Source organism: Xenopus laevis, chromosome 8S, assembly GCF_017654675.1.
Source record: "Xenopus laevis strain J_2021 chromosome 8S, Xenopus_laevis_v10.1, whole genome shotgun sequence".
NCBI lineage: Eukaryota > Metazoa > Chordata > Amphibia > Anura > Pipidae > Xenopus > Xenopus laevis.
The window spans coordinates 100,718,553-100,745,704 of record NC_054386.1 but is presented as its reverse complement, the minus strand read 5'-3'; the positions used below and the strand labels follow the sequence as shown (position 1 = coordinate 100,745,704).

Here is a 27,152-nt window from a genome sequence, read left to right as displayed (position 1 = left end):
TAATACTCACTGTCTGGTCTGTAACAAATATAAGAAACCAGCACAAGTACTAAAAAAACGGCACAGAAACTGTTTCTGACACATTACAGTTTCTTGTTCTGTGTTACTGAAAGCTTCTACAAGACTCTGTATTTAATAAATAAATAAAGCATCTGTTTTGCTGTTGCTGTTGATAAAAAAAACAAAAATAGTTGGAGAGCAATATAATCATGTAAACATTCTTCGGGGTGCAAAATATAGGATATGATTGGCAATTGGCAGCCCCCATGTAGATTTGCACCCTACAGGAGGCTCTGTTTGGCAGCACACATGGGTTTTATGCAACTAAAGCTTGTCTTCATGTCAGGGATTCAAAAGGAAGCACCTGCTTTGATGTCACTCGGAGCAACACCCAAGGGGTTGGAGACCAACATGTTAAAGACTCCATGACGTGAGTAAGCCTATGTCATATGTCTCCCTTGCCGGGTCTTACATGTTACATGTTTTCTTTGTCAACTATTTTTGTGTGTCTGTCCTGTCTTGCAGTAATAGAGCTTGTTTTCCAACTGTGTATTTGGACCTTCAAGGTTTTCATACTTCCCTAGACAGAATTATTGGACTACTTGCATCAGGAGGGGAGCAGTGACAGCCTTTTGTATGCAAGGGACTTTCTTCTCTGCTCTGAGCATAGAATTTGTCTGGGAAGGGTCCTGGGATTTTTTGGGGGCTGACTTCTACCTGGTGGGGGATGGAGGTCCAATCACTTAAAGGCACTGCTGAGATTCAAACTCAGGATCTCCTCTTTACTAGCTAGGCGCTTTAACCATCTAAGCCACAGCGCCCCTATGCTGAAGCAGTTACACGTGTTTTGTGGTTAAAGGGGTTGTTCTAAGATGAAATATTACGTGTAGTAAAATAAACTACTAAACTGGCTGAGCTCTGTGATTGTTGATGGTAAATGGAAGACTTTCTCATTGGAGCAAGGTTGTTAGTCTAGTACCACAGGGGGTCTGTGTTCTGTCCTTGGTTCTTTGCTTTTAAACTTGATTATTTTATCATTTTCCATTTGAATGGATACATTTTCTCAATATTTCTTTTTCCATAAAGATCTTTTCTGTCAAGCCATTTTTTTGCTGTAGCCCTTTAGTAGGTGCAAGTCCGCTCGTGAAAGCACTTATTGTCCAAAGTGATTCTTGGGTGCATGGACCTTGTCCTCTTTGCACTGCTCTTACTGATAGGAGACTGCCATGCATTGTCCATTCAATATTTAGAATGGACGTTCAAGCAAGCAAAGGTGACGTTGAGGCAACTTGTTATATTTGTTCAGAGCATGCGCTCTGAACAAATTTATGGTAAAGCTAGCGACGAGGATGGGATTCAAACCCACCCATGCAAAGCACAATGGATTAGCAGTGCATCACCTTAACCACTCGGCCACCTGGTCTTTGGTTGGGTGGAGGACAGGTGTGCTGAGATGTTTGACTCAAGTGAGGTTGCCTGGCCCGCAAGACCCACATATGAAACCTTTTCAGCCTTATCAAGCTTATACATTCCTCTACTTTCCAGTGGCAAAAATACAGCAGTGGTAGCTTCTGAAATAGAATCTCCTGCTAACTTGATCTCTTCCAGAGATTTAAGTGTATCCTCTTTACTTGTGATGTTCTTAAGGGATTCATAAATGTTTTTGAAACCGGGACTGAGATGCACAGTAGGAAGCTTATGGCTTCATTATGGAATGAAGCCATAAGGGCCATTACACTTATGGCTCCCTACACAAATGCCAACATTATCTTAGCACTCTACAAAAACCCCTAGTTCTGCACAATTTAGTATCATCTGCAAAAATTAGAAACAGTATTTTCAATGCTCACCTCCAGGTCATTAATAAACAAGTTGAAAATCAAGGGACCTAGTACAGAGCCCTGCGGTACTCCACTAACATCACTGGTCCAATTAGAAAATGTTCCATTTACCACCACTCTTTGTAGTCTACCTTTTAGCCAGTTCTCTATCCAGGTACAAATACTATGTTTCAGGCCAACATTCCTTAATTTAACCAGTAACCTTTTGTGTGGCACTGTATCAAATGCTTTAGCAGAGTCTAAGTAAATCACATCCACTGCCATCCCAGAATCAAGGTCCCTGCTCACCTTCTCATAAAAAGAAATTAAGTTAGTCTGGCAAGATCTATTATGCATAAAACCATGCTGGTACACACTCATAGTATTATGATTTGCTATGAAGTCCAGTATATAATCCTTTATTAACTCTTTGAAAAGCTTTCCTACCACTGACGTCAGACTAACTGGCCTATAGTTTTGAGGCTGAGAACAGGATCCTTTTTTCAATAGAGGCACCACATTAGCAATTCGCCGGTCTCTCGGCACTATGCCAGACCTCAATGAATCCTGAAAAATTAAGTAAAGAGGTTTGGCAATCACAGAGCTGAGCTCGCTAAGTACCCTGGGATGAATACCATCTGGGCCAGGACCTTTGTTAATCTTAACATGTTCTAGTCTCTTTTGAATTTCCTCATGTGTGATCCATGCATCATTAGTTGTATATGACAGCACAGAAACCACTGCAATTAGCATCAGAATTTAATAATTAGCCCTGGAGCATCAGCTTATATTACAGACAAAACCTTATTTTCTGCTGGATAATTAGTGACGAGCCCTAAGCTTAGCGTCTCAACAGCCAATCAGAGCCCACTGAGCATGTGAGTGTCACAGACACTTTCCAAGATGGTGACCCCCTGTGACAAGTTTGAAGTCCTGGATCATTGCTGCTATTGACAAGCTCAAACTTTAGCCTTGTGCAATAAGTTCACTATATAAAACATGGCATTTTTTGCCACATTAATTTTTAGGGTTTAGTTCTCCCTTAATAGCCATTAATCAATGTTTCCATCTAATTTTTGAAGTTTGATTTAAATATAATTTCTCTTTATTTACTGTTAAGTGTCTTGTGGTTTTATAGGTTATGTAGCTCTCTGTGACTAGGGTCCTTGGTGTCCATATCCCACTAGGTGGTATCTCAATGGAAAAGTCAGCAATAAACAATAATTTTAACATGGAATATTATTTTTGAACTGTAAACTATATCTTGGTGAGAAACCACAGGAGTTTATACAGTGAATATTAAGTCATATTGATATCTTGAATAGAAGACATATATGTAGTAAATTACAAGAATCAAATCCCTGTTGCTACTGTGAAGAATATAATAGTACAAACAAGGAAGTTCCACTGACCACTAGAAAAGGCAATGTACAGTAAAAGTTGTTGATGAGGGCTTTACTTTTACCCAATTTATTTAGCAGATATCATATATTCCACAGTAAGTGTAGCTGTAGCATAGCCATATTTATCTATTCACATAATAATTCATATCAAGGGGACTCCTCAACTGGCCCTTCATTATCAGCTATCCCACTGAGCCCTCTTGTTACATACATTAATGAGACACCAGGAGCCAAAAATTGGGTAAAATGGCCACAGCATTTATTCACATTTTATCAAAAAACTAGGACCTTGCCAGCTTAACCCCAAGCCAGAATTCCACAGAGTATTAGGCTGCCTCTGCAGAGAGGATGGCTCCCAAATCTGCTGCAAGCAAGAGATGCATCTCCCACCATGAGAGAAGTTCAGCCCTGCCGGTGGTCCTGAATCTGCAGTGTCTCAATGATAGGAAAACCAAGCAGGCTGTTACTTAGCACAAGCAGTAGTAGCATCTGTATCAATCAACCCTTCTTTCTCACTCTTCTAAAATGTCCTGTGCAGTATTCTAGCAAAGTCCTATCACCACAATGAGCCCAACTGGAAACCTTCAGTTGGCTTGTTAGTTAATAAAGCATAACAACCTGTGACTATTGCTAATACAGATACCTTAGTAGTCTCTCCTAAAATGCAATCACTGAGACTGACCCAGAAATGGGAAACAGTGAGCCCATGTTAGGCGCAATCATCTCCTACATCCTCATATTGATCTGAGTCACCTACATGAAAGCAAGGCTGTTTTAAAGCCTTAGAGGGCCCTGGACAAAGAGCCAACTTGTGGGCTCCTACTATTAATGCAGCGAAATGTTTCTAAGCCTTGCCCACTTATGGCCACACCCCTAAATACCACACCTATTTTACCAAAACCTGTAAGTACCAATGTATTACTACAGAAAATGAATTTGCAATGCAATTCATGTGTTTATATTGAATAATACTCCGAGAACTCATAGCAGGATGGCACAGTGGCAATTCCATGTACACAGCAGGAAGAAGGCAGAGCTTGAACACTGTGTGCAGCCAATGCTGAGCATTTGGACCTGCTTTACCCCATCCAGTCTCTAGATGTCTTCCTGCCACCAAGGCCTAATGCTCTTATCTTGGCTTGCTCTGTCAGGCCAGTCCCAGGCTTCATCTAGACCTAGGCATGGTGGTGTGGTTGCTAAGAGCAGACATGGAGTGAAAGCAGAGGGCCAGGGAAGGCAGCTTGATGGTCGAGCAGAGGAGTCTATAGCCGGATTACCAGCACTGGAGCCAGGAGATCAGGGTTTCCAGGTGAGCATGGCTGCCTGCATCAGGGCTTACAGGAAGAAAAAGGCTGAGACAGACTCACTAATTGCCCTGATAAAGACCCAGCTATAGTCAGGTGATCCCACTGGTGTCTAATAAAAGGGCAGCCAAGTTTGGGAGTTTTACTTTGAAAGCAGCAAGTAAGTTGCAGATAAAACCTAGTCCCTTTGTAAAATGTATAATGAAGCAATTGAATTCTTAATGAATCAGATAAAATTAAGTGTAGGACTGGCCAGATATGGGATGACTTTGACGTAGTTGTTCAGCTTAAATATATTGCAATATATGGACAAACAATCCCTGTTTTGTTTAAAGGGTAAGGCATTTTTTAGTAGCAGTATGCACAAAATGTCGCTGTCTTAAATATATTGATAATGGGTTGAGTGCAGAGGACCTCTTGTAGTTGACTATATGTATTTTGTGGTCACACCCTCATTGCACCCCCGCCTAATGGTTTTAAAAAATAGTGGTGAGCACAACTTTCCCTTGTTTGTTAAAGACCAAAGGTATCGGTCCTGCCCACAGATCACTAGTCAGAAGCATTTACATCCCTGACATCCTCAAACTTCTCTGGCACAGTCTCTGCTGGGGTAACTGTCTCAGAAGGACCAGAGGAGATGATGGGAGATGTAGGCAACAGCACACCAGGTTTAATTTTCCCGCCAAAACCAACAGTCTCTTGTTTACTCGTGTCAGTGGGAACAGAGTTCAAACTGGGAGTTGTAGGCACCTCTGTACACAGGGCTGTGATATTATGTTGCAGAAGTATGAACCTCAAGGGGTCCCTTGAGTAGCAGTAACCACTGATCCTGCAGGAGTTGGCAATGTAGGAAAATCCTCCTCTACAAACACGAATGATACGTTTTCCTTGGTCTTTACTGATTTCCAGCTTTTCACTTTCTCCCTCAGATTGATGTCCTCAATTTCATCTGTGAAGACCAGCTTCTGTGGGTTGAGGGTGGGTTACTCCAGGGCCTTTATCTCTGTGAGGAGCCCAGGGGAGCCAGAGAGGGCCACAGGACTTTGGAAAGCAGAGAGATTGGGTCCCAGGGAGACGCTATACCTGGAGGAGGGTGATGCAGTCTCATCATTCGAGGACACAGAGGTGGATCAGTGTTTTATTTTCAACTTGTCCTTGTCCATCTGCCTTCTCTCCTCCTTCTCCTTCTCCTTATCCAGGTTGTCATATGTCTCCTATACAGGCCTGATCTTCTGACCCAGGAAAGACAGTTCTCTTTATGAACAACTTCAGCAACCTCCTTCTGGAGAAGCCTTCTTTGAGGGTAGATGTCTTCAGGATATTGGTATCTAAGTTCTGGGGGACTGGATAGATGTTAGCTTGGCAAAGAGTATGTAGATCTGGCATGGCCCTCTCCTGCCTTATGTTGCAGGGGTCTTAAAGCACTGCGTATCTTGACAACACTATATAAATAAATGATGATGATGATGATGATGATGATGAAAGTCATGCGATGATGGTGCATTACTGTGGGTAAAATCAAGTGTTCTTCTAGGAAGGAGATCAACAGGATAGTCTTGGGACACACCGTTGGCACTGAGAGATTGTGAGACAATGTGTTGAGTAGGACTCTCTTTAGTCAACTCACCTAGGGTTTAGGGATATCATTTGTCGTTTCTTCCATGGGAAGCTCTATGTTAATGGGAACACGAAGCATAGGTCTGTCAATGACCATGACTGCCCACGGGAGGAATGAACTGGGAAGGAGGTGACCATGGACCACTTCCTACTTTGGCGTCCCTTTAATATTAAGTCTATATTTGAGTTGAGCACCCCTTTTTTAGTTAATTCCGACTTTAACACTTGGAATGCACAGTGTCAGGTTTCTACTAGGCATAAGTTCTCCTCTGTTCAGCGGTGGTGGGTAACATACTTTGTGAGCTTCAGAAAATTTGCTCTTTTGAGAGTCTAAGGATGGATGCAATAGGGTGGGCATCTTTATGGTGCAGGTTTTATTTTGATGCTCCTTAAAACCCTTTACCTTTACCTGATCAGCTTTTCTGCTATGGGGCTAGTTTTGTTTCAATTTATTCGCTGGTGGCGAATCGCGCAAAATCGCCACGAATTCGCGCCTGACGAATAAATTCGCCCATCACTAGTTTTGATGAAGTTGTACCTTACCCCTTACAGACTCTCCAACACACCAAAGCATGATACACCACTAACTCTACTACCTTGATTGGAAATAGATACAATCCCATTCACTTTAGCATTACTGTCGTGCTTGATATTTTACTTTCTTTATACCTACTCTTTGATAATGTTTTGTCTGTTTGTGTCTACCATTAACAACAATATTGTATAAGTAAGACAAAAAATAAGGCAAATAACCATTTACTGCTTTATTCATGTTATGCTGTTTATTTATTACTATTTACTACTAGTAATTACAGTGCTCCTTCTTCATACTGCCCTTCCACCCACCCTCCCTGTTATGGTGCCTCTGTCTATTAGCAAATATTTAGCACCCTCTATATAACATATCTGTCTTGCTATAATATCAATTTTTTCTTTTAATATACATAGTTACATAGCATGTTAGGTTGCAAAAAGACACACATACATTAGGTTCAACCCTTTTAGTCTATATATAACCTGCCTAACTGCCAGTTGATCCAGAGGAAGGCGAAAAACCCCATTTGAAGTCTCTCCAATTTGCCTCAGAGGGGGAAAAAATTCCTTCCTGACTCCAAAATGGCAATCGGACTAGTCCCTGGATCAACTTGTAATATGAGCAGGGCCAGATTTCCTGCAGCGGTTCCGACGAGGCATCATGGTCCTAGTGCCCACCATAGTGATGGGCACAGGGGAACGCAGTGTTCCCAATGTGGCTGAGCAGCATGCTATCCCTAAAATTTTACTGTCCTAGGCTCTGCCTTTGTGGCCTTGCCACAATTCTGGGCCTGACTATGAGCTATCTTCCATATCCCTGATAACTACTATACCCCATTGGTAGAAGTAGAAGGACAGTTGGTATTGTGCTTTGTCTTCCTTGGTAGAAGATGAGTCTCCTCTGGCAAACATTTTCTATCTGGCATTTCTTTGGTTTATAGAGAGATATCATTTTAGAAGTTTTCTTCTGGCAACTCATCAAAATTTCTGAATGTCTCGTGCACATCTTGGTCAAGTCTCCATCTGTATTCTGTAAGTTTGACGCCTTCATCACCATCTGTTGTAGTAGGTTGGCTGGGTATGAATGGCGCTTTCAGCTGCTTGTTCCAGAGAGCTTTCCAGTCAATTGACTATAAAATAATATAATAAAATTAGTTTTCTCATTATGAATTAATTGCTTTATTGTAATAATTGCAAGATGTCTAAAGTATAAACTTACCCTGAAGTATCTGAATCTCTGCACTTCTTCACCATCATCTATTTCTGATCCCAGCCGGAATCTGGGGTCTTTGTCTAGGAGCTACACAAAAGAAAATAATAGTTTTATAGGTACCTGCACCAGAATCTAACAGCTCAATCAAAGCAATGGCAGTGAAATCATGTTTATTTAGTCTGTATGTTTCCTTTCATTTAAAGCCAGTGTTGTATTTGTGTGTATATATGTCCGACAAGGAAACATGGCAGGTTTGCCGAGAGGATAAGAAAGTGAATCGATGCAACAACTTACTGCTTCAATTATTGAAATGGTGCTACTATCCAGGTCACTTGGATAATCTGGTTCTGAATAAAAGATGTTATTAAAGATTTCCTCCTGGGTTTTCCCAGTAAATGGCAACTGCAAAAAAAAAGAATCTCATTAGGAAAAGGAAAAGGACATCAGTGCTATAGCAGGGCAATACTTTCTAAACAGATACTGTAACTACTGTATATAGGGTGAATATAACTAGACTAGTACACTTTAGAAGTTAGAAGTATTATGGGACATTTAGTTACCACTTAGTTTTAAAACTTGAAATAATAATCTTATCTGTGACCGGACTGAGGTCTTTTTTATTGTTATTCTACAGAATAAACAAAGAGAAGATAACATTCTAGAGCCTAATGAAATCTATCGATGGAGGCTTTACACTTACCTTGGCAACGGCCATTTCATAGATAGTTATCCCTAATGACCACCAGTCCACGGTCCTGTTGTAGCGTTCTCCTCTGAGTATTTCTGGGGCATTATAAGAGAGGTCTCCACATGGCTCGTCTATTTCTGATGTGTGGTCAACTCCTTAGGTACAAGAAAAAACAGTGTTTGTTAGCGGCTGTCATTATCTACTAAGCAGTACATGTAATATAGAGGACCTGAGAGGAGTGTCCTGAACTTAATTCTACTATTAAAATGAGGAGGACATTTATACATGGAAATTCTGTATTAAAATATAACCTAGCATTGGTTACCATTGTGTGTGAGCCTTATCCTGGGACATTAAGGCATATTAGTGCACCAGAAACTCATATGTTTTATAATTAAACCAGAATATATTACCTGTTTTACAGAGTCCAAAATCTGCAAGCTGTGCATATCCAGTGCTGTCTATTACAACATTGTCTGGCTTTATATCTCTGCAGGAAAATAAATAAAGTAATTAGTACTAATGTGCTTTTTTAGTTTAGAACCCTCAGTTCCTACTGCATCGGACCTGGTATCCCTGCAGAAGCAAAGTCATAACCAGAGAATCTCCCATGCCCACCCATACTGTGTAGCCTATAACACTATAAACATAATGGTCACACAACCCAGAACCCCTTATAAGTAAAATATCCACTTCTTTTTAACACAAGGCTGATCAAACGACCTTTAGGTGTATAAGTCACTGATATGGTTCAGAATGTATTTATTTATGTTATCAATAAATCTGTTTTTTACTGTTACTATGTTAAGCTTATATCTCTAATGTTAACAAGTAGAATACATTTCCCATAGACTATCCATGTAGTAAGGTTATCATTAATTTAGTATTAATAATAGCCACTATCTGACCCTCAAAATAGAAGCCCTATTAGCTCTCGTTCTTACCGGTGGATGATTCCGCGATCATGTAGGAACTTGATCCCTGACGTGATGCATGCAGCATAGAATCTGTGAAAGTAAACACATTTTAGTTGTTTTACTAATGCAAATCCATATACCTATAAAAAAACTATAGTGAGGATGTTTTTCTAAATATTCTAAATTTTACACTTCATTACGTAAGCCCAGAGTAGAGGATAAACCTATAGCTCCTAATTCTAACTTGACTCCTACTAATTGATAATGGTGAAAGGTGCAATAACTCAACCAGTAATACTTACAAAGTGCTTTCCTGGGTTAGTGCACCGGTGTTCAACAGAGACCCTAAACTTCCTCCAGCAGCGAATTCCATAGCTAGGAATGCGTGATGTTCCGTCTGGAAGGCACAGAACAAACTCACAAGGAATGGACATCTGGTGTTTCTTGCCAACCTTAAGACGTCCCGCTCCACAAAAACACTGAAACATAAGATCACACAGTTGTTTTACTCACAAAGCTGCAACATTTCTCTAATCTCAATAAATCAGCAAAGAATTTAAATCAATCTACTAGAAGTTAAAACATGAATGCTAAGATCTGATTACTGTGAGACACCAGAGCAATTAAGTCACCAGGTTAGTTACTAAGTCCCACTTATTTAAAAAAGTAAATGAAAAATGTACCTTTTGACCATGTTGCCTGCAAAGTATATTTCCTTCTTGAGTTTCTTGATGGCAAGCGTCTTCCCTGTTTTGTTATGTTGTGCCTGGAAGACCTGGAATGAGAATAAGAATCTTGTTGTTTCTCTGAAACTCCTATTTCACACTGTAAACTTAACATAGGACACATAACTCACCTGTCCAAAGAATCCTCTCCCAAGCAATCGATTGAACTTGAAGTCATTGATGGAGTTCTGATGCCTGTAAAAAAGGCAATGTTTAGTCCTATATAATTCCCACTGAAGGCACTTATGCTAAATACTGTAACCCTAGTTCCAAAACATTGTATATAAAAGCTCTTCAAAAGAGCACAGAGCAAGCCAACATGGAGCTTCTGATGGGGAAGCACCAATGTGATTCAATAGAAGGGTTAAAGTATTGGTACAAGTAACAATTTAACTTACGTTGAGTCTGGGCACTCCTGAAAGACAGTGCTGGTTGTATTCAATGCTGGCACATTGCAGCCGATTGGTTCCTGTAGTTAGAAATAAATCATTATGGTAAATCAATTATATCAATATAACAATCTATTAGGGTTGACACAAATATGGCACTACAGTGAGAGCTTTACTTATGGGCATGTGTATTTATGGTTCAGTTTATTATTCTTCAAGGTAAATAGAAATGATACTTATTCTGATGTGCACTTGGTTTTATCACTTTTGGGGTTTATTACTTAAACTTATTAAGATAAAATTCTAAGTGAGGATTTATAAATTGATTTAAAACCCAAGCCCTGCAGTGAGTTCTAGGCTCAGTGGAGCTTAGTGGACAGAGGTGGGTGAAGCCAGTCAGGCCCCTAGGCAGCCTCACTCGCATATGATTGGCTGTACGTGTGCCGTGAACCTCACACCTCACATTTCCAAGTGCGGACAGATGACCCGGAGGCGCATAAGATAACCGCCAAGCAGTGAGGAATAGGGATGTAGCGAACTGTTCGCCGGCGAACTAGTTCGCGCGAACTTCGACTGTTCGCGTCCGCCGCAAGTTCGCGAACGTCGCGCGACGTTCGCCAATAGGCGTTCGCGTCAAAATCGGTCGCCCATTCGACCATTCGATCGCTAAAATCGAACGATTTTCGTTCGATTCGAACGAAAATCGTTCGATCGAACGATTAAAATCCTTCGATCGTTCGAATCGAACGATTTTCGGATGATCGAAGTTCGCGAACAGTTCGCGAACAGTTCGCAAATTATGCCGGTGTTCGCGAACGGCGTTCGCGAACACATCGGCGGCGGTTCGCTACATCCCTAGTGAGGAACAGAGGTAAGTAGCAGAAGAGGCAAGTGCCTGGTGTCCTAATGTATTTTCCCTAATAATATCAATTACATTGGCTCTCCCATAACCCAGTATAGGCCAAGGCCTTCTAGTTTTACTCCATATTTAATTTATGTTGCAAAAAAGATTGTAGTGGTTCTTACCTTCTTCTTCTTACAAAGGCTACAGAGAGCTCCACAACAATTTCTTATTGTTTCCAACGTTGTTGTTGTTTCTGCACAAAGAACATGAAATGACCTATTAGCTCAAATGTATTTAAACACAACATACTGTATACAGTGCAATGCTACCTATAGCTTCAGAAAAAAAACATTTTTAGAGAAGCAACATTCTAATAATATTGGTCAAAACATGAAAAAGCAAGTAATAACTAATAGGAAAAAGGAAGTGAATTTAACTGAACTGGATTAAACTGAATTTGCTGGGGGACATACTTGAAATATATAAAAACTGTGCTGCAGTTCACATAAAGGAGAATATGTGCATTCCAAGAAAACCCAGTTGTCATGCTCAAAAATTTGTAGGAGATTTAAAAAAAACATCCCTAGTTTGGGGGCCTCATTTCCTAGTTTTTAAATTAACTTAATATTAATATAACTTAATATTAAATTCTAACCCCTAAGCAATTCCCCCTGTACATATGTTGCTGAGTACTTAAAGAACTAAACCCTAAAAATGAATATGGCTAAAAATAGTGGCAGAACTACCGGGGGAGCAGGTGGTGCGATTGGGCCAAGTACCCCCTCAGGGCCCCCCAGCAGCTCACACACCACAGTTTCCAGGCTGAAAAATCTCATACGGAGGGGGGTGGGGGGCCCAACTGCACATTGCACATCAGGGCCCGCCCCCCTCTAGTTACGTTACTGGCTCAAAATAGCATATTTTATATAGTGAACTTATTGCACGAGGCTAAAGTTTGAGCTTGTCAATAGCAGCAATGATCCAGGACTTCAAACTTGTCACAGGGGGTCACCATCTTGGAAAGTGTCTGTGACACTCACATGCTCAGTGGGCTCTGATTGGCTGTTGAGAAGCTAAGCTTAGGGCTCGTCACTAATTATCCAGCAGAAAATGAGCTTCCCTGGCTGTAATATAAGCTGATGCTACAGGTTTGCTGATTATTATAAGCTGTTAGTAAGTTTAGAGGGTGGTTGAGCATTGCTGGAGTAGAAGTCCATGGCTTCAACCATCAGTAAGATGCAATTGAGCATTTGTGTAGCATTGATATTTGTACTGAAATACAGCATGGTGTATTATAGTGAGAGGGGAAACTTTGGGATACAATAAATAATAAAGCATAATAGTAAAGCAAAATGGATGCAGAGAATTTTTTTTTATAGAAAATGTACCTGAAAGATTCTTCGACTTTTTTTCAACGGTTCTTGATACGTCTTCATCAGCAGCTTTGACCTCACTGGAAAGAACATTTTTTTCCACTGTTTCTAGTGGCTCCACAATCACTTGTGTTTTGACCTCATCCTCTGCTTCAGGGGTTTTCACCTGTGGTGCTGGAAAAACTGTCTTCACAATTTCTTGTGTTTTCTTCTTTTTCTTCCCTGCTTTAGGGGTTTTTACCTTTGATGTTGGAAAAGGTGACTTCACAATCTCTTGGGATTTCTTCTTCCCTGCTTCAGGAGTTTTTACCTGTGATGCTGGAACAGGTGGCTTCACAATCTCTTGTGTTTTCTTCGTCTTCGTCTTCTTCCCTGCTTCAGGGGTTTTTACCTGTGATGCTGGAACAGGTGGCTTCACAATCTCTTGTGTTTTCTTTGTCTTCGTCTTCTTCCCTGCTTCAGGAGTTTTTACCTGTGATGCTGGAACAGGTGGCTTCACAATCTCTTGTGTTTTCTTCGTCTTCGTCTTCTTCCCTGCTTCAGGGTTTTTTACCTGTGGCGCTGACAAAATCTGCTCCTGTGTTGTCAAATTGGAGTTGATTGGTTCCTGTAGTTAGAAATAAATCATTATGGCAAATCAGTTATATCAATATAACAATTTATTAGGGTTGACACAAATATGGCACTACAGTGAGAACTTTACTTATGGGTATGTGTATTTATGGGCTCTGTTTATTATTGTTCATGGTAAATAGAAATTTTATTCGGATGTACTTGGTTTTATCAGTTTTGGGGGTTCTTACTTTAACTTATAAAGATAAAATTCAGAGTGAGGATTTATAAATTGATTAGAAACTCAAGCCCTGCAGTGGGTTCTAGGCTCAGTGGAATTTAGTGGACAGAGGTGGGTCAAGCCAGCCAGGACCAACGCAGCCTCACTCGCATATGATTGGCTGTACTTGTGCCACGAACCTCACACCTCACATTTCCAAGTGCGGACAGATGACCCGGAGGCGCATAAGATAACCGCCAAGCAGTGAGGAACAGAGGTAAGTAGCAGAAGAGGCAAGTGCCTGGTGTTCTAATGTATTTGCCCTAATAATATCAATTATATTGGCTCACACATAATCCAGTATAGGGCAAGTCCTATCCAGTTTCACTCAGTCTATATTTCATTTATGTTACAAAAAAGATTTCAGCGGTCTTACCTTCTTCTTCTTGCGATTAAAAAGGCTACAGAGAGCTCCGCAACAATTTCTTATTGATTTCAACATTGTTGTTTTTTCTACACAAAGAACATGAAATAACCAATTAGCTCAAATGTATTCAAAAACAACATATACAATGCAATGGTACCTATAGCTTCAGAAAAAAAGAGTATATATTAATATTAATATACCTTAATATTGCATGTTGTCACATGACCCACCTTGCAAGATGAAGCTTAAAATTTGTAGCTCCCCACACACACACACACATATATGTATATATATATATATATATATATATATATATATATATATATATATATATATATATATATATATATATATATATATTTATATAAATAAATGTAAATTATCTTAATATTAATTTAACTCAATATTAAACACTAACCCCTCAACAATTCCCTCTATACATATATAACTTAGTACTTACAGATTTTAGTTGAATTCTAAAAGAATTTCCTATTAGAATCCTCTCCTGGCACACAGCCAAAACAATAACTGGTACCAGGAAAGGGCTTGGTATCAGCAGCAGTAGAGATGTTATCTCTACGGCAGCCAAACACCAACTGAATAGGAACAAGCCTAGTAGTTAACATATATAGGTCAGGGCATTATGACATCATTATGATGTAATTGTCTGCATGGTCATTGTGACATCATTGTAAATAACATCTGTATGCGAGGTCACTATGATATCACAATGACATTGAAGTGATGTGATATCACATGACCCATCTGCAAGATAAAGAGTGAAATCCATAACTACACCTAAATATATATATATATATATATATATATATTTTTTTTTTTAATTTATTTATTCATTTTTTTAACTAACTTAATCTTAATTTAACTTAATATTAATTCTAACCCTTCAGCAATTCCCCCTATACATACATAGCTGAGTACTTACAGATTTCAGTTGAATTCTAAAAGAATTTCCTATTAGAATCCTCTCCTGGCACACAGCCAAAACAATAACTGGTACCAGGAAAGGGCTTGGTATCAGCAGCAGTAGAGATGTTATCTCTACGGCAGCCAAACACCAACTGAATAGCAACAAGCCTAGTAGTTAACATATATAGGTCAGGGCATTATGACATCATAATGATGTAATTGTCTCTATGGTCATTGTGACATCATTGTAAATAACAGCTGTATGTGAGGTCACTATGATATCACAATGATATTGAAGTTATGTGATGCCACATGACCCATCTGCAAGATGAAGAGTGAAATCCCTAGCTACACCTAAATATATATATATATATTTTTTTTAAATTAAATAAATCTTAATTTAAATTAATATTAAATTCTAACCACTTAGTAATTCCCCTCTGTACATACATAGCTGAGTACTTACAGATTTCAGTTGAATTCTAAAAGAATTTCCTATTAGAATCCTCTCCTGGCACACAGCCAAAACAATAACTGGTACCAGGAAAGGGCTTGGTATCAGCAGCAGTAGAGATGTTATCTCTACGGCAGCCAAACACCAACTGAATAGGAACAAGCCTAGTAGTTAACATATATAGGTCAGGGCATTATGACATCATAATGATGTAATTGTCTGCATGGTCATTGTGACATCATTGTAAATAACAGCTGTATGTGAGGTCACTATGACATCACAATGCCATTGAAGTCATGTGATGTCACATGACCCACCTGCAAGATAAAGCTTATCTCCCCAGCTACACATAAATATATATATTTAATTTAACTTAATCTTAATTTAACTTAATATTAAATTCTAACCCCTTAGCAATATCCCTCTGTACATACATAGCTGAGTACTTACAGATTTCAGTTGAATTCTAAAAGAATTTCCTATTAGAATCCTCTCCTGGCACACAGCCAAAACAATAACTGGTACCAGGAAAGGGCTTGGTATCAGCAGCAGTAGAGATGTTATCTCTACGGCAGCCAAACACCAACTGAATAGCAACAAGCCTGGTAGTTAACATATATAGGTCAGGGCATTATGACATCATAATGATGTAATTGTCTGCATGGTCATTGTGACATCATTGTAAATAACAGCTGTATGTGAGGTCACTATGACATCACAATGAGATTGAAGTCATGTGATATCACATAACTCACCTGCAAGATGAAGAGTGAAATCCCTAGCTACACCAATATATATATATATATATATTTTTTTTTTTTTTAATTAACTCAATCTTAATTTAACTTTATATTAAATTCTAACCCTTTAGCAATTCCCCTCTGTACATACATAGCTGAGTACTTACAGATTTCAGTTGAATTCTAAAATAATTTCTTTTAGATTAATTAATTATTTGTCTGCTTGGTCATTGTGACATCATTGTAAATAACATCTGTATGTTTGATATTTGCTAAATAAATGGTGCAAAAGTAAAACCTCATCAACAATATTTACTTTTCCCTTTTTTTAGTGATCAGTGGGAATTGAAAGGCCACCCTCACCCAAAAAAGCTAAGATTAAAGAAAAAAAGAATAGATTAAGAAATCAAAAATTTACTGAATTTGAAAATGAGGCCCTAATTGGAAAAATAGTGCCAGTCTTTGACAGATCGATTGGGAAATATTCAGCAAACACTGCTGCTGCACAGAAAAGTAAAAACTGAAGGGATTTAGCTGAGCAGCATTGGTGTATTTCCTAGAACTGTGCAGCATTGTATCGCTTAAAAGATGTTTGTGAATTATGCGTTAGGATTAATTCTATTCTATTCTTAAGTATCACATTGCGGTGAGAATACTGCTATGCGTTAATGTATAATGAATGCTTGCAATGTCTATTAGTGCATGCGAAAATACTTTGATGAACTGTTCCTTAAAGGAGACCTGTCATTCGATAAAAGTATTCCAAATCCTATTTTATCAAGTTACTCAAGCAAAATGAACTTTAATTACACTGTATAAATTATTTGAATCTTGTTTCATTCAGTCTGGGAATTCATAATTATAACAAACAGGCAGGAGCCATTTTGTGGGACACTGTTATTAAGACAAGTCTTGTATCATCTCAGAATCTTGTTTGTGCACCAGAATGGGGGACCTGATGTCCATCCCCATGTCCTGGTTACACAATTAAATGGTGAAGAGATTGGGGGGAATGTGGGGAGAGCAGTGACATGTAGGAAGTGCTGAATGGAAAGTGAAAGTAATTGCCTAAGGCATAGAGGAGGGGCAGACAATATTTGATTGACAGCTGCGATTTTTAAATGCGTTTACAACAGCTATGAATACTTTAATAAAAAATGTTTATTTTCAAAAGGACTTTTATTATACAGATTTTTATGTCTGGGTGACAGATCCACTTTATATAACCATCGTTATTTAAAGCAGAAAACAGCACGTTAAGTAATAACGACCTTTAGTGAATTGGCCCTAAAGTGTCTTCGTTACAAAACATGATTGTTTTTGGTAAGTGATTATACTGTTGTTGAATATTAAATTGGTAACTGTATAATATTATTTAGCAACAAAACAAGTATCATGTTTTATAATGAAGACACTGAATTTTTCAAGGGTTAAAATCATTTATGTTTCTTAAATAACTTGCCTAATAGAGACATTATTTATGTTTCCTAAATATCCTGCACAATGTACACTTTAATTGCGCATCTCTATTTGTTTTTTTTAAAAAACAAAACAAAACCTTACTGCTTGTCTTTGTATAATATGATAATTTGCTTCTGTATTCTCCTATCATTATACTTTATTATGGATAACGTTCCAAATGATGTAATTTGTTGAGTCATGATTTGAGGTTAGTTAATGTATACATGTTCCTGATTGGTCACAACCACTTTCTAAGGAGTATAAAGGGAAGTGCCCACCAGCCTATGAGGAAGTGCCCTAGTAGGCACCAAACGCTGCTTTTGCTCCCATGTCCCAATTAAAATGTACTTTTAAACCTTATTTGTTATTTTTGGGGACACTCACATCCTTCTTGATTCAATTGGTGACCTTATGAAAAAATGTGATTTGTTTATTGTAAAAATGACTAAAAACTTCCAAAGCTGATGAGGTCCAGTAGAAGTCAATGGGAGCTGTCCTTAGCACATCTCTCTTTGCTTCCAACAAGTTTTAGTTTTTTTTTCCCTTCGTATTCGCACAAAGATGCTTGTAAAAATTAGCATTTCAGATTCATTTCATTTTTATTCAATTGTCCTTTTTACATTGTACATTAGCAGAGGCTGAAAAAAACCCTCTTAAACTAAAGAAATACATTTTTGATAAATAAGCCTCTTGTTGTTAGTCTAGTACCACAGGGGGTCTGTGTTCTGTCCTTGGTTCTTTGATTTTAAACTTGATTATTAATGACCTGAAGGCGGGCATTAAAAGTACAGTTTCTATATTTGCTCATGATATTAAATCATGGAATCATTTGTTATCATCTTCCATTTGAATGGATAAATTTTTTCAATATTTCTTTTTCCATAAAGATCTTTTCTGTCAAGCCATTTTTTTGCTGTAGCCCTTTAGTAGGTGCAAGTCCGCTCGTGAAAGCACTTATTGTCCAAAGTGATTCTTGGGTGCATGGACCTTGTCCTCTTTGCACTGCTCTTACTGATAGGAGACTGCCATGCATTGTCCATTCAATATTTAGACACTTTTCAAGCAAAGGTGATGTTGAGGCAACTTGTTTTATTTTGAGCGTGCGCTCTGGACAAGGATGGGAATCGAACCCATGCATGCAGAGCACAATGGATTAGCAGTCCATCACCTTAACCACTCGGCCACCTGGTCTTTGGTTGGGTGGAGGACAGGTGTGCTGAGATGTTTGACTCAAGTGAGGTTGCCTGGCCCGCAAGACCCACATATGAAACCTTTTCAGCCATCAAGCTTATACATTCCTCTACTTTCCAGTGGCAAAAATGCAGCAGTGGTAGCTTCTGAAATCGAATCTCCCGCTAACTTGATCTCTTCCAGAGTATCCTCTTTACTTGTGACGTTCTTAAAAGAACAAACACTAGCATTATCTTAGCACTCCATGGACCCCTAGGTCCTCCCTCCTGATGTGTATTGCACTGCTGGGAGTTTCATCAGACAAGGAGGGGCAAGCAAATATACCATCAGAACAACATTCTTTGGGCCAAGGATAACTGACATGACTCCCACTTAATTCAAGTTTTCTTTATTTGAATTCAATAAATGGACAGTATACCCCTAAAAACACCTTTGATAAATAAAAAGACCACAATTAGAAGAACTTGCCTTGAAAATGCATTCTTTTTCATCTTTTAATTTTAAAAAAATCCCCATATTCTTAATTTTCTGGGACTAATTGGAACAATCAGCTATGCAAAAGTTGGCATGTGCAAAATGAAGAAAAAACTCTTTAGAATAGGAAGGTTCCAAAATGTCTTTGTGTAATCATAAACGATCATAAGTTGAAGTTGGTTGACCTCAGTTACATCAATGGTTGCATTCAGCATCCCTGGTGGTCTAGTGGTTAGGATTCACCACTCTTAGCGCTGCGGCCTGGGTTCCGTTCCCGGTTAGAGAAGGCTCATTGATCGCTATCACGAGCAAATCTATAACAAGCTGTAGAATGTACCTTGTAGTTATATAGGGCTCAGGACTTGGGCTCTGAAGAAATATACAAGCAACCTAACAATACTCACTGCGGTACGTAAGAAATTAGCACAAGTACTAAAAAAAAACGCACTCCCTTTTGGCCTACATGGTAATTTTGACGCCCATAAGGCAAGCCAATATATTGTCAGTCTATCAATAAACACCAATGTAACGTATCTTTTATTAGTGATGTAAGCTACCACCTACGTTGCTTCAAATAAGGTGGGGCCTCTGGTACGGTGATCCACTTTATGGGTAAAAAGGTCCCCTGCTATTTGTCTATAATGTCCTCTAATGTACTTGTAAAGTCTAATCATGTCTTTTACTCATCCACAGACACTACAGAGATATAAGATTAGGCATAGAATTACATGTCAATCAATGTTTGTAGTCTATATTATTATTTGCCCTTGCGGTTTATATTACACTGGAAAGACTATAGAAAAACTGAAAGACAGATTCATTAAGCATAAAAGTGTCATTAAGCTGGGAAAGGAATCTACCCCTTTAGTGCAACACTGTAGGGAACACAATCATAATATATCGGCGTTACGTCTAATGGGCATTGACCAGATAACTTCGCCTATGGGGGGTGTTGATAAGAACACTCTATTATTAAGACGTGAGGCAGAATGGATATTTCGTCTCAATACAGTAACTCCGTCTGGGCTTAATGATATATTAAATTTATCTTGCTTTCTGAAGACTAGATGAGAGGTCTTTTATGAATTCTCTTGCTCAGCCTCTACATATGCCTTGATCTCCTGCTTTCGAGTAAGTATAGATTTTCTTTTTTTTCTTTTTTTTCTTTTTTTTTTCTTTTCTTTGCTTTCTCTCGTTGTCTCATATTTTACCTAGTATATTCTGATGAGAACACTCCCATTGATAGGCCTTCTAGTCACTTTTCTTGTTAGCTGTCCTTTAATGGTAACTATATGATTCATGAGCTTTGAGTCCGTAGCAGTGTTAACGATTTGTAGGGTTCACGTGAATAGAGAGTGTGACATTTGCGAATGATGTCAAAATGAAATGCTATGCACTCCTATAACTTGAAGTTGGTCTTGATTGTTTATGAATATATTATTGATATTTGTGTTTGTTTTCTGCTAGTGGACTGCTTCAAGAATCACATTTGACAGTATTCTTTATATTCTGTATAATCCTGCCTGAACTTGTGATGCTTTGGTGCTATGGTGGAACGCATGTGCGTTCCAACTGGATTTTCAAGAGACGTTTGGCTATTTCCTTAAGTTAAGATAACCGGAAGTGACGTCAGGGGAATGATCCGCATCTCCAAATGTTAGATGTAGGAAGTACGCTATATTGGAACGCATTTGCGTTCCACCAGGATACTAGGTGACGCTGCTTCACCCCCCACGAGTAGAGGGGCGGAAGTGACGTCAGACGCTGGATTCCTATCGTATGGACTCAGCATGGACTATAAAATGATACAGACAGTAAGGCTCGTCCTGCCTTTTTGATTTTTGTTAATTTTTTGTGCCCCTGATGAAGACCCTTAAGGTCGAAACGCGTTGGGCTCATTATGTCTTTATTTTTTCTGTTAGATTTTGTTCTTGTATAATAAATTAATTTTTGTTTTTTCAAGTTGGGTGTGCTATCCATTCCTGGCAGCAGTTGTAGATTATATGGAGACCCTAATGGGGAGTCACCTATGGATTAGCACCCTGTAATTTATTTTGAAAGGGTGTGCGCCTTCTCTCTCAATTTTGATCCCCTCATAATTTAACTCTTCCCTCCCTCTAACCAGTTTAGTTGCACTTAGTCTCTGCACTCTCTCCAGCTCATTTATATCCCTCTTAAGGACTGGAGTCCAAAACTGCCCCCATACTCCAGATGAGGTCTCACCAGGGACCTATAAAGAGACACAATTATGTTTTCATCCCTTGAGTTAATGCCCTTTTTTATACAAGAACTTTATTTGCTTTAGTAGCCACAGAATGACACTGCCCAAAATTAGACAACTTGTTATCTACAAACACGAGTGATAAGCTTTCCTTGGTCTTTACTGATTTCCAGCTTTTCACTTTCTCCCTCAGATTAATGTCCTCAATTTCATCTGTGAAGAAGACCAGCTTCTGTGGGTTGAGGGTGGGTTACTCCATGGCCTTTATCTCTGTGAGGAGCCCAGGGGAGCAAGAGAGGACCACAGGACTTTGGGAAGCAGAGAGATTGGGTCCCAGGGAGATGCTATACCTGGAGGAGGGTGCTGCAGTCTCATCACTGGAGGACACAGAGATGGATCAGTGTTTTATTTTCAACTTGTCCTTGTCCATCTGCTTTCTCTCCTCCTTCTCCTTAAACGAATCAAGGTTGTCATACGTCTCCTATACAGGCCTGATCTTCTGACGCAGAAGAGAGAGAAGAGTTCTCTTTATGAACAACTTCAGCAACCTCCTTCTGGAGAAACCTCCTTTGAGGGTAGATATATTCAGGATATGGGTATCCCATTTTCTGGAGGACTGGATGGATGTCAGCTTGGCAATGAGTATGAAGATCTTGCATGGCCCTCTCCTGCCTTATGTTGCAGGGATATCATCTGTCGCTCCTTCCATGGGAAGCTTTATGTTAATGGGAACACAAAGCATTGGTCTGTCAATGACCGTGACTGCCCACGGGAGGAATGAACTGGGAAGGAGGTGACCATGGACCACTTCCTACTTCAGCGTCCCTTTAATATTAAGTCGATATTTGAGTTGAGCACCCCTTTTTTAGTTAATTCAGTTACTGACTTTAATACTTGGAATGCACAGTGTCAGGTTTCTACTAGGCATAAGTTCTTCTCTGTTCAGCGGTGGTGGGTAACATACTTTGTGAGCTTCAGAAAATTTGCTCTTTTGAGAGTCTAAGGATGGATGCAGTAGGGTGGGCATCTTTATGGTGCAGGTTTTATTTCTGGTCAGCTTTTCTGCTATGGGGCTAGTTTTGTTTCACTCCCTTTATATTTTTTTAGCATTAATTACATTTTATGTTTGGGCTCATGCTGTTTTAGGTGAATAACCTATGGAGCTCTGATTAAAAATGGAGTAGCTCCACATCAAACATTATATTACAACAGACCCAGATCTATCACATGCCATTTGAGAAAATACTTAGGGCAGCTTTCCTTATATCTACATATCTACAGGCAGCATTAGCAATCAGCCATGGAAAAAAGTATTAACCCTTCCCAAATATGGGTAAATGCTCATAAAATGGTGAGTACTTATAAAGTTTTGATGAAGTTGTACCTTATCCTTTACAGACTCTCCAACACACCAAAGCATGATACACCACTGTCTCTACTACCTTGATTGGAAACAGATACAATCCCATTCACTTTAGCATTACTGTCGTGCTTGATATTTTACTTTCTTTATACCTACTCTTTGATAATGTTTTGTCTGTTTGTGTCTACCATTAACAACAATATTGTACAAATAAGACAAAAAATAAGGCAAATAACCATTTACTGCTTTATTCATGTTATGCTGTTTATTTATTACTATTTACTACTAGTAATTACAGTGCTCCTTCTTCATACTGCCCTGCCACCCACCCTCCCTGTTATGGTGCCTCTGTCTATTAGCAAATATTTAGCACCCTCTATATAACATATCAGTCTTGCTATAATATAAATTTTTTCTTTTAATATACATAGTTACATAGCATGTTAGGTTGCAAAAAGACACACATACATTAGGTTCAACCCTTTTAGTCTATATATAACCTGCCTAACTGCCAGTTGATCCAGAGGAAGGCGAAAAACCCCATTTGAAGTATCTCCAATTTGCCTCAGAGGGGGAAAAAATTCCTTCCTGACTCCAAAATGGCAATCGGACTAGTCCCTGGATCAACTTGTAATATGAGCAGGGCCAGATTTCCTGCAGCGGTTCCGACGAGGCATCATGGTCCTAGTGCCCACCATAGTGATGGGCACAGGGGAACGCAGTGTTCCCAATGTGGCTGAGCAGCATGCTATCCCTAAAATTCTACTGTCCTAGGCTCTGCCTTTGTGGCCTTGCCACAATTCTGGGCCTGACTATGAGCTATCTTCCATATCCCTGATAACTACTATACCCCATTGGTAGAAGTAGAAGGACAGTTGGTATTGTGCTTTGTCTTCCTTGGTAGAAGATGAGTCTCCTCTGGCAAACATTTTCTATCTGGCATTTCTTTGGTTTATAGAGAGATATCATTTTAGAAGTTTTCTTCTGGCAACTCATCAAAATTTCTGAATGTCTCGTGCACATCTTGGTCAAGTCTCCATCTGTATTCTGTAACTTTGACGCCTTCATCACCATCTGTTGTAGTAGGTTGGCTGGGTATGAATGGCGCTTTCAGCTGCTTGTTCCAGAGAGCTTTCCAGTCAATTGACTATAAAATAATATAATAAAATTAGTTTTCTCATTATAAATTAATTGCTTTATTGTAATAATTGAAAGATGTCTAAAGTATAAACTTACCCTGAAGTATCTGAATCTCTGCACTTCTTCACCATCATCTATTTCTGATCCCAGCCGGAATCTGGGGTCTTTGTCTAGGAGCTACACAAAAGAAAATAATAGTTTTATAGGTACCTGCACCAGAATCTAACAGCTCAATCAAAGCAGTGCCAATGAAATCATGTTTATTTAGTCTGTATGTTTCCTTTCATTTAAAGCCAGTGTTGTATTTGTGTGTATATATGTCCGACAAGGAAAAATGGCAGGTTTGCCGAGAGGATAAGAAAGTGAATCGATGCAACAACTTACTGCTTCAATTATTGAAATGGTGCTACTATCCAGGTCACTTGGATAATCTGGTTCTGAATAAAAGATGTTATTAAAGATTTCCTCCTGGGTTTTCCCAGTAAATGGCAACTGCAAAAAAAAAAGAATCTCATTAGGAAAAGGAAAAGGACATCAGTGCTATAGCAGGGTAATACTTTCTAAACAGATACTGTAACTACTGTATATAGGGTGAATATAACTAGACTAGTACACTTTAGAAGTTAGAAGTATTATGGGACATTTAGTTACCACTTAGTTTTAAAACTTGAAATAATAATCTTATCTGTGACCGGACTGAGGTCTTTTTTATTGTTATTCTACAGAATAAACAAAGAGAAGATAACATTCTAGAGCCTAATGAAATCTATCGATGGAGGCTTTACACTTACCTTGGCAACGGCCATTTCATAGATAGTTATCCCTAATGACCACCAGTCCACGGTCCTGTTGTAGCGTTCTCCTCTGAGTATTTCTGGGGCATTATAAGAGAGGTCTCCACATGGCTCGTCTATTTCTGATGTGTGGTCGACTCCTTAGGTACAAGAAAAAACAGTGTTTGTTAGCGGCTGTCATTATCTACTAAGCAGTACATGTAATATAGAGGACCTGAGAGGAGTGTCCTGAACTTAATTCTACTATTAAAATGAGGAGGATATTTATACATGAGAATTCTGTATTAAAATATAACCTAGCATTGGTTACCATTGTGTGTGAGCCTTATCCTGGGACATTAAGGCATATTAGTGCACCAGAAACTCATATGTTTTATAATTAAACCAGAATATATTACCTGTTTTACAGAGTCCAAAATCTGCAAGCTGTGCATATCCAGTGCTGTCTATTACGACATTGTCTGGCTTTATATCTCTGCAGGAAAATAAATAAAGTTATTAGTACTAATGTGCTTTTTTAGTTTAGAACCCTCAGTTCCTACTGCATAGGACCTGGTATCCCTGCAGAAGCAAAGTCATAACCAGAGAATCTCCCATGCCCACCCATACTGTGTAGCCTATAACACTATAAACATAATGGTCACACAACCCAGAACCCCTTATAAGTAAAATATCCACTTCTTTTTAACACAAGGCTGATCAAACAACCTTTAGGTGTATAAGTCACTGATATGGTTCAGAATGTATTTATTTATGTTATCAATACATCTGTTTTTTACTGTTACTATGTTAAGCTTATATCTCTAATGTTAACAAGTAGAATACATTTCCCATAGACTATCCATGTAGTAAGGTTATCATTAATTTAGTATTAATAATAGCCACTATCTGACCCTCAAAATAGAAGCCCTATTAGCTCTAGTTCTTACCGGTGGATGATTCCGCGATCATGTAGGAACTTGATCCCTGACGTGATGCATGCAGCATAGAATCTGTGAAAGTAAACACATTTTAGTTGTTTTACTAATGCAAATCCATATACCTATAAAAAGACTATAGTGAGGATGTTTTTCTAAATATTCTAAATTTTACACTTAATTACTTAAGCCCAGAGTAGAGGATAAACCTATAGCTCCTAATTCTAACTTGACTCCTACTAATTGATAATGGTGAAAGGTGCAATAACTCAACCAGTAATACTTACAAAGTGCTTTCCTGGGTTAGTGCACCGGTGTTCAACAGAGACCCTAAACTTCCTCCAGCAGCGAATTCCATAGCTAGGAATGCGTGATGTTCCGTCTGGAAGGCACAGAACAAACTCACAAGGAATGGACATCTGGTGTTTCTTGCCAACCTTAAGACGTCCCGCTCCACAAAAACACTGAAACATAAGATCACAGAGTTGTTTTACTCACAAAGCTGCAACATTTCTCTAATCTCAATGAATCAGCAAAGAATTTAAATCAATCTACTAGAAGTTAAAACATGAATGCTAAGATCTGATTACTGTGAGACACCAGAGCAATTAAGTCAACAGGTTAGTTACTAAGTCCCACTTATTTAAAAAAGTAAATGAAAAATGTACCTTTTGACCATGTTGCCTGCAAAGTATATTTCCTTCTTGAGTTTCTTGATGGCAAGCGTCTTCCCTGTTTTGTTATGTTGTGCCTGGAAGACCTGGAATGAGAATAAGAATCTTGTTGTTTCTCTGAAACTCCTATTTCACATTGTAAACTTAACATAGGACACATAACTCACCTGTCCAAAGAATCCTCTCCCAAGCAATCGATTGAACTTGAAGTCATTGATGGAGTTCTGATGCCTGTAAAAAAGGCAATGTTTAGTCCTATATAATTCCCACTGAAGGCACTTATGCTAAATACTGTAACCCTAGTTCCAAAACATTGTATATAAAAGCTCTTCAAAATAGCACAGAGCAAGCCAACATGGAGCTTCTGATGGGGAAGCACCAATGTGATTCAATAGAAGGGTTAAAGTATTGGTACAAGTAACAATTTAACTTACGTTGAGTCTGGGCACTCCTGAAAGACAGTGCTGGTTGTATTCAATGCTGGCACATTGCAGCCGATTGGTTCCTGTAGTTAGAAATAAATCATTATGGTAAATCAATTATATCAATATAACAATCTATTAGGGTTGACACAAATATGGCACTACAGTGAGAACTTTACTTATGGGCATGTGTATTTATGGTTCAGTTTATTATTCTTCAAGGTAAATAGAAATGATACTTATTCTGATGTGCACTTGGTTTTATCACTTTTGGGGTTTATTACTTTAACATATAAAGATAAAATTCAAAGTGAGGATTTATAAATTGAGTTCTAGGCTCAGTGGAGC

At 38.8% G+C, this 27,152-nt stretch overlaps 2 protein-coding genes and 1 non-coding gene across 3 annotated transcripts; all 3 read right to left on the bottom strand.

The window, feature by feature from the left end:
- Window positions 1–7,252: 7,252 nt before the first annotated feature.
- On the bottom strand, window positions 7,253–8,671 carry LOC121397588 (serine/threonine-protein kinase N2-like). Its single transcript, XM_041574527.1, has 4 exons — window positions 8,592–8,671; window positions 8,186–8,293; window positions 7,898–7,978; window positions 7,253–7,808 (listed from the first exon to the last, which is right to left on the bottom strand). Exons 1-4 carry the CDS (start codon window positions 8,604–8,606, stop codon window positions 7,632–7,634), a joined length of 381 nt encoding a protein of 126 aa, XP_041430461.1. The 5' UTR covers window positions 8,607–8,671; the 3' UTR covers window positions 7,253–7,631.
- Window positions 8,672–18,717: 10,046 nt separating this feature from the next.
- On the bottom strand, window positions 18,718–18,799 carry trnas-gcu. Its single transcript has one exon. It is a non-coding gene; the product is annotated as a tRNA-Ser (tRNA).
- A 4,649-nt stretch (window positions 18,800–23,448) lies between these two features.
- On the bottom strand, window positions 23,449–26,921 carry LOC121397585 (serine/threonine-protein kinase N2-like). Its single transcript, XM_041574524.1, has 10 exons — window positions 26,817–26,921; window positions 26,550–26,613; window positions 26,377–26,468; window positions 25,996–26,172; window positions 25,721–25,783; window positions 25,190–25,266; window positions 24,789–24,931; window positions 24,382–24,489; window positions 24,094–24,174; window positions 23,449–24,004 (listed from the first exon to the last, which is right to left on the bottom strand). Exons 3-10 carry the CDS (start codon window positions 26,385–26,387, stop codon window positions 23,828–23,830), a joined length of 837 nt encoding a protein of 278 aa, XP_041430458.1. The 5' UTR covers window positions 26,388–26,468; window positions 26,550–26,613; window positions 26,817–26,921; the 3' UTR covers window positions 23,449–23,827.
- Window positions 26,922–27,152: the final 231 nt, after the last annotated feature.

What these genes read in the sequence shown, in the direction of transcription:
- LOC121397588 (XM_041574527.1), bottom strand. An exon ending in CCATTTCAATAATTGAAGCA is followed by an intron (nt 7,979 to 8,185) that starts GTAAGTTGTTGC and finishes TCTTTTGTGTAG; the next exon opens with CTCCTAGACAAAGACCCCAG. An exon ending in AGAGATTCAGATACTTCAGG is followed by an intron (nt 7,809 to 7,897) that starts GTAAGTTTATAC and finishes ATTATTTTATAG; the next exon opens with TCAATTGACTGGAAAGCTCT.
- LOC121397585 (XM_041574524.1), bottom strand. An exon ending in CTAACCCAGGAAAGCACTTT is followed by an intron (nt 25,784 to 25,995) that starts GTAAGTATTACT and finishes TTACTTTCACAG; the next exon opens with ATTCTATGCTGCATGCATCA. An exon ending in AGAGATTCAGATACTTCAGG is followed by an intron (nt 24,005 to 24,093) that starts GTAAGTTTATAC and finishes ATTATTTTATAG; the next exon opens with TCAATTGACTGGAAAGCTCT.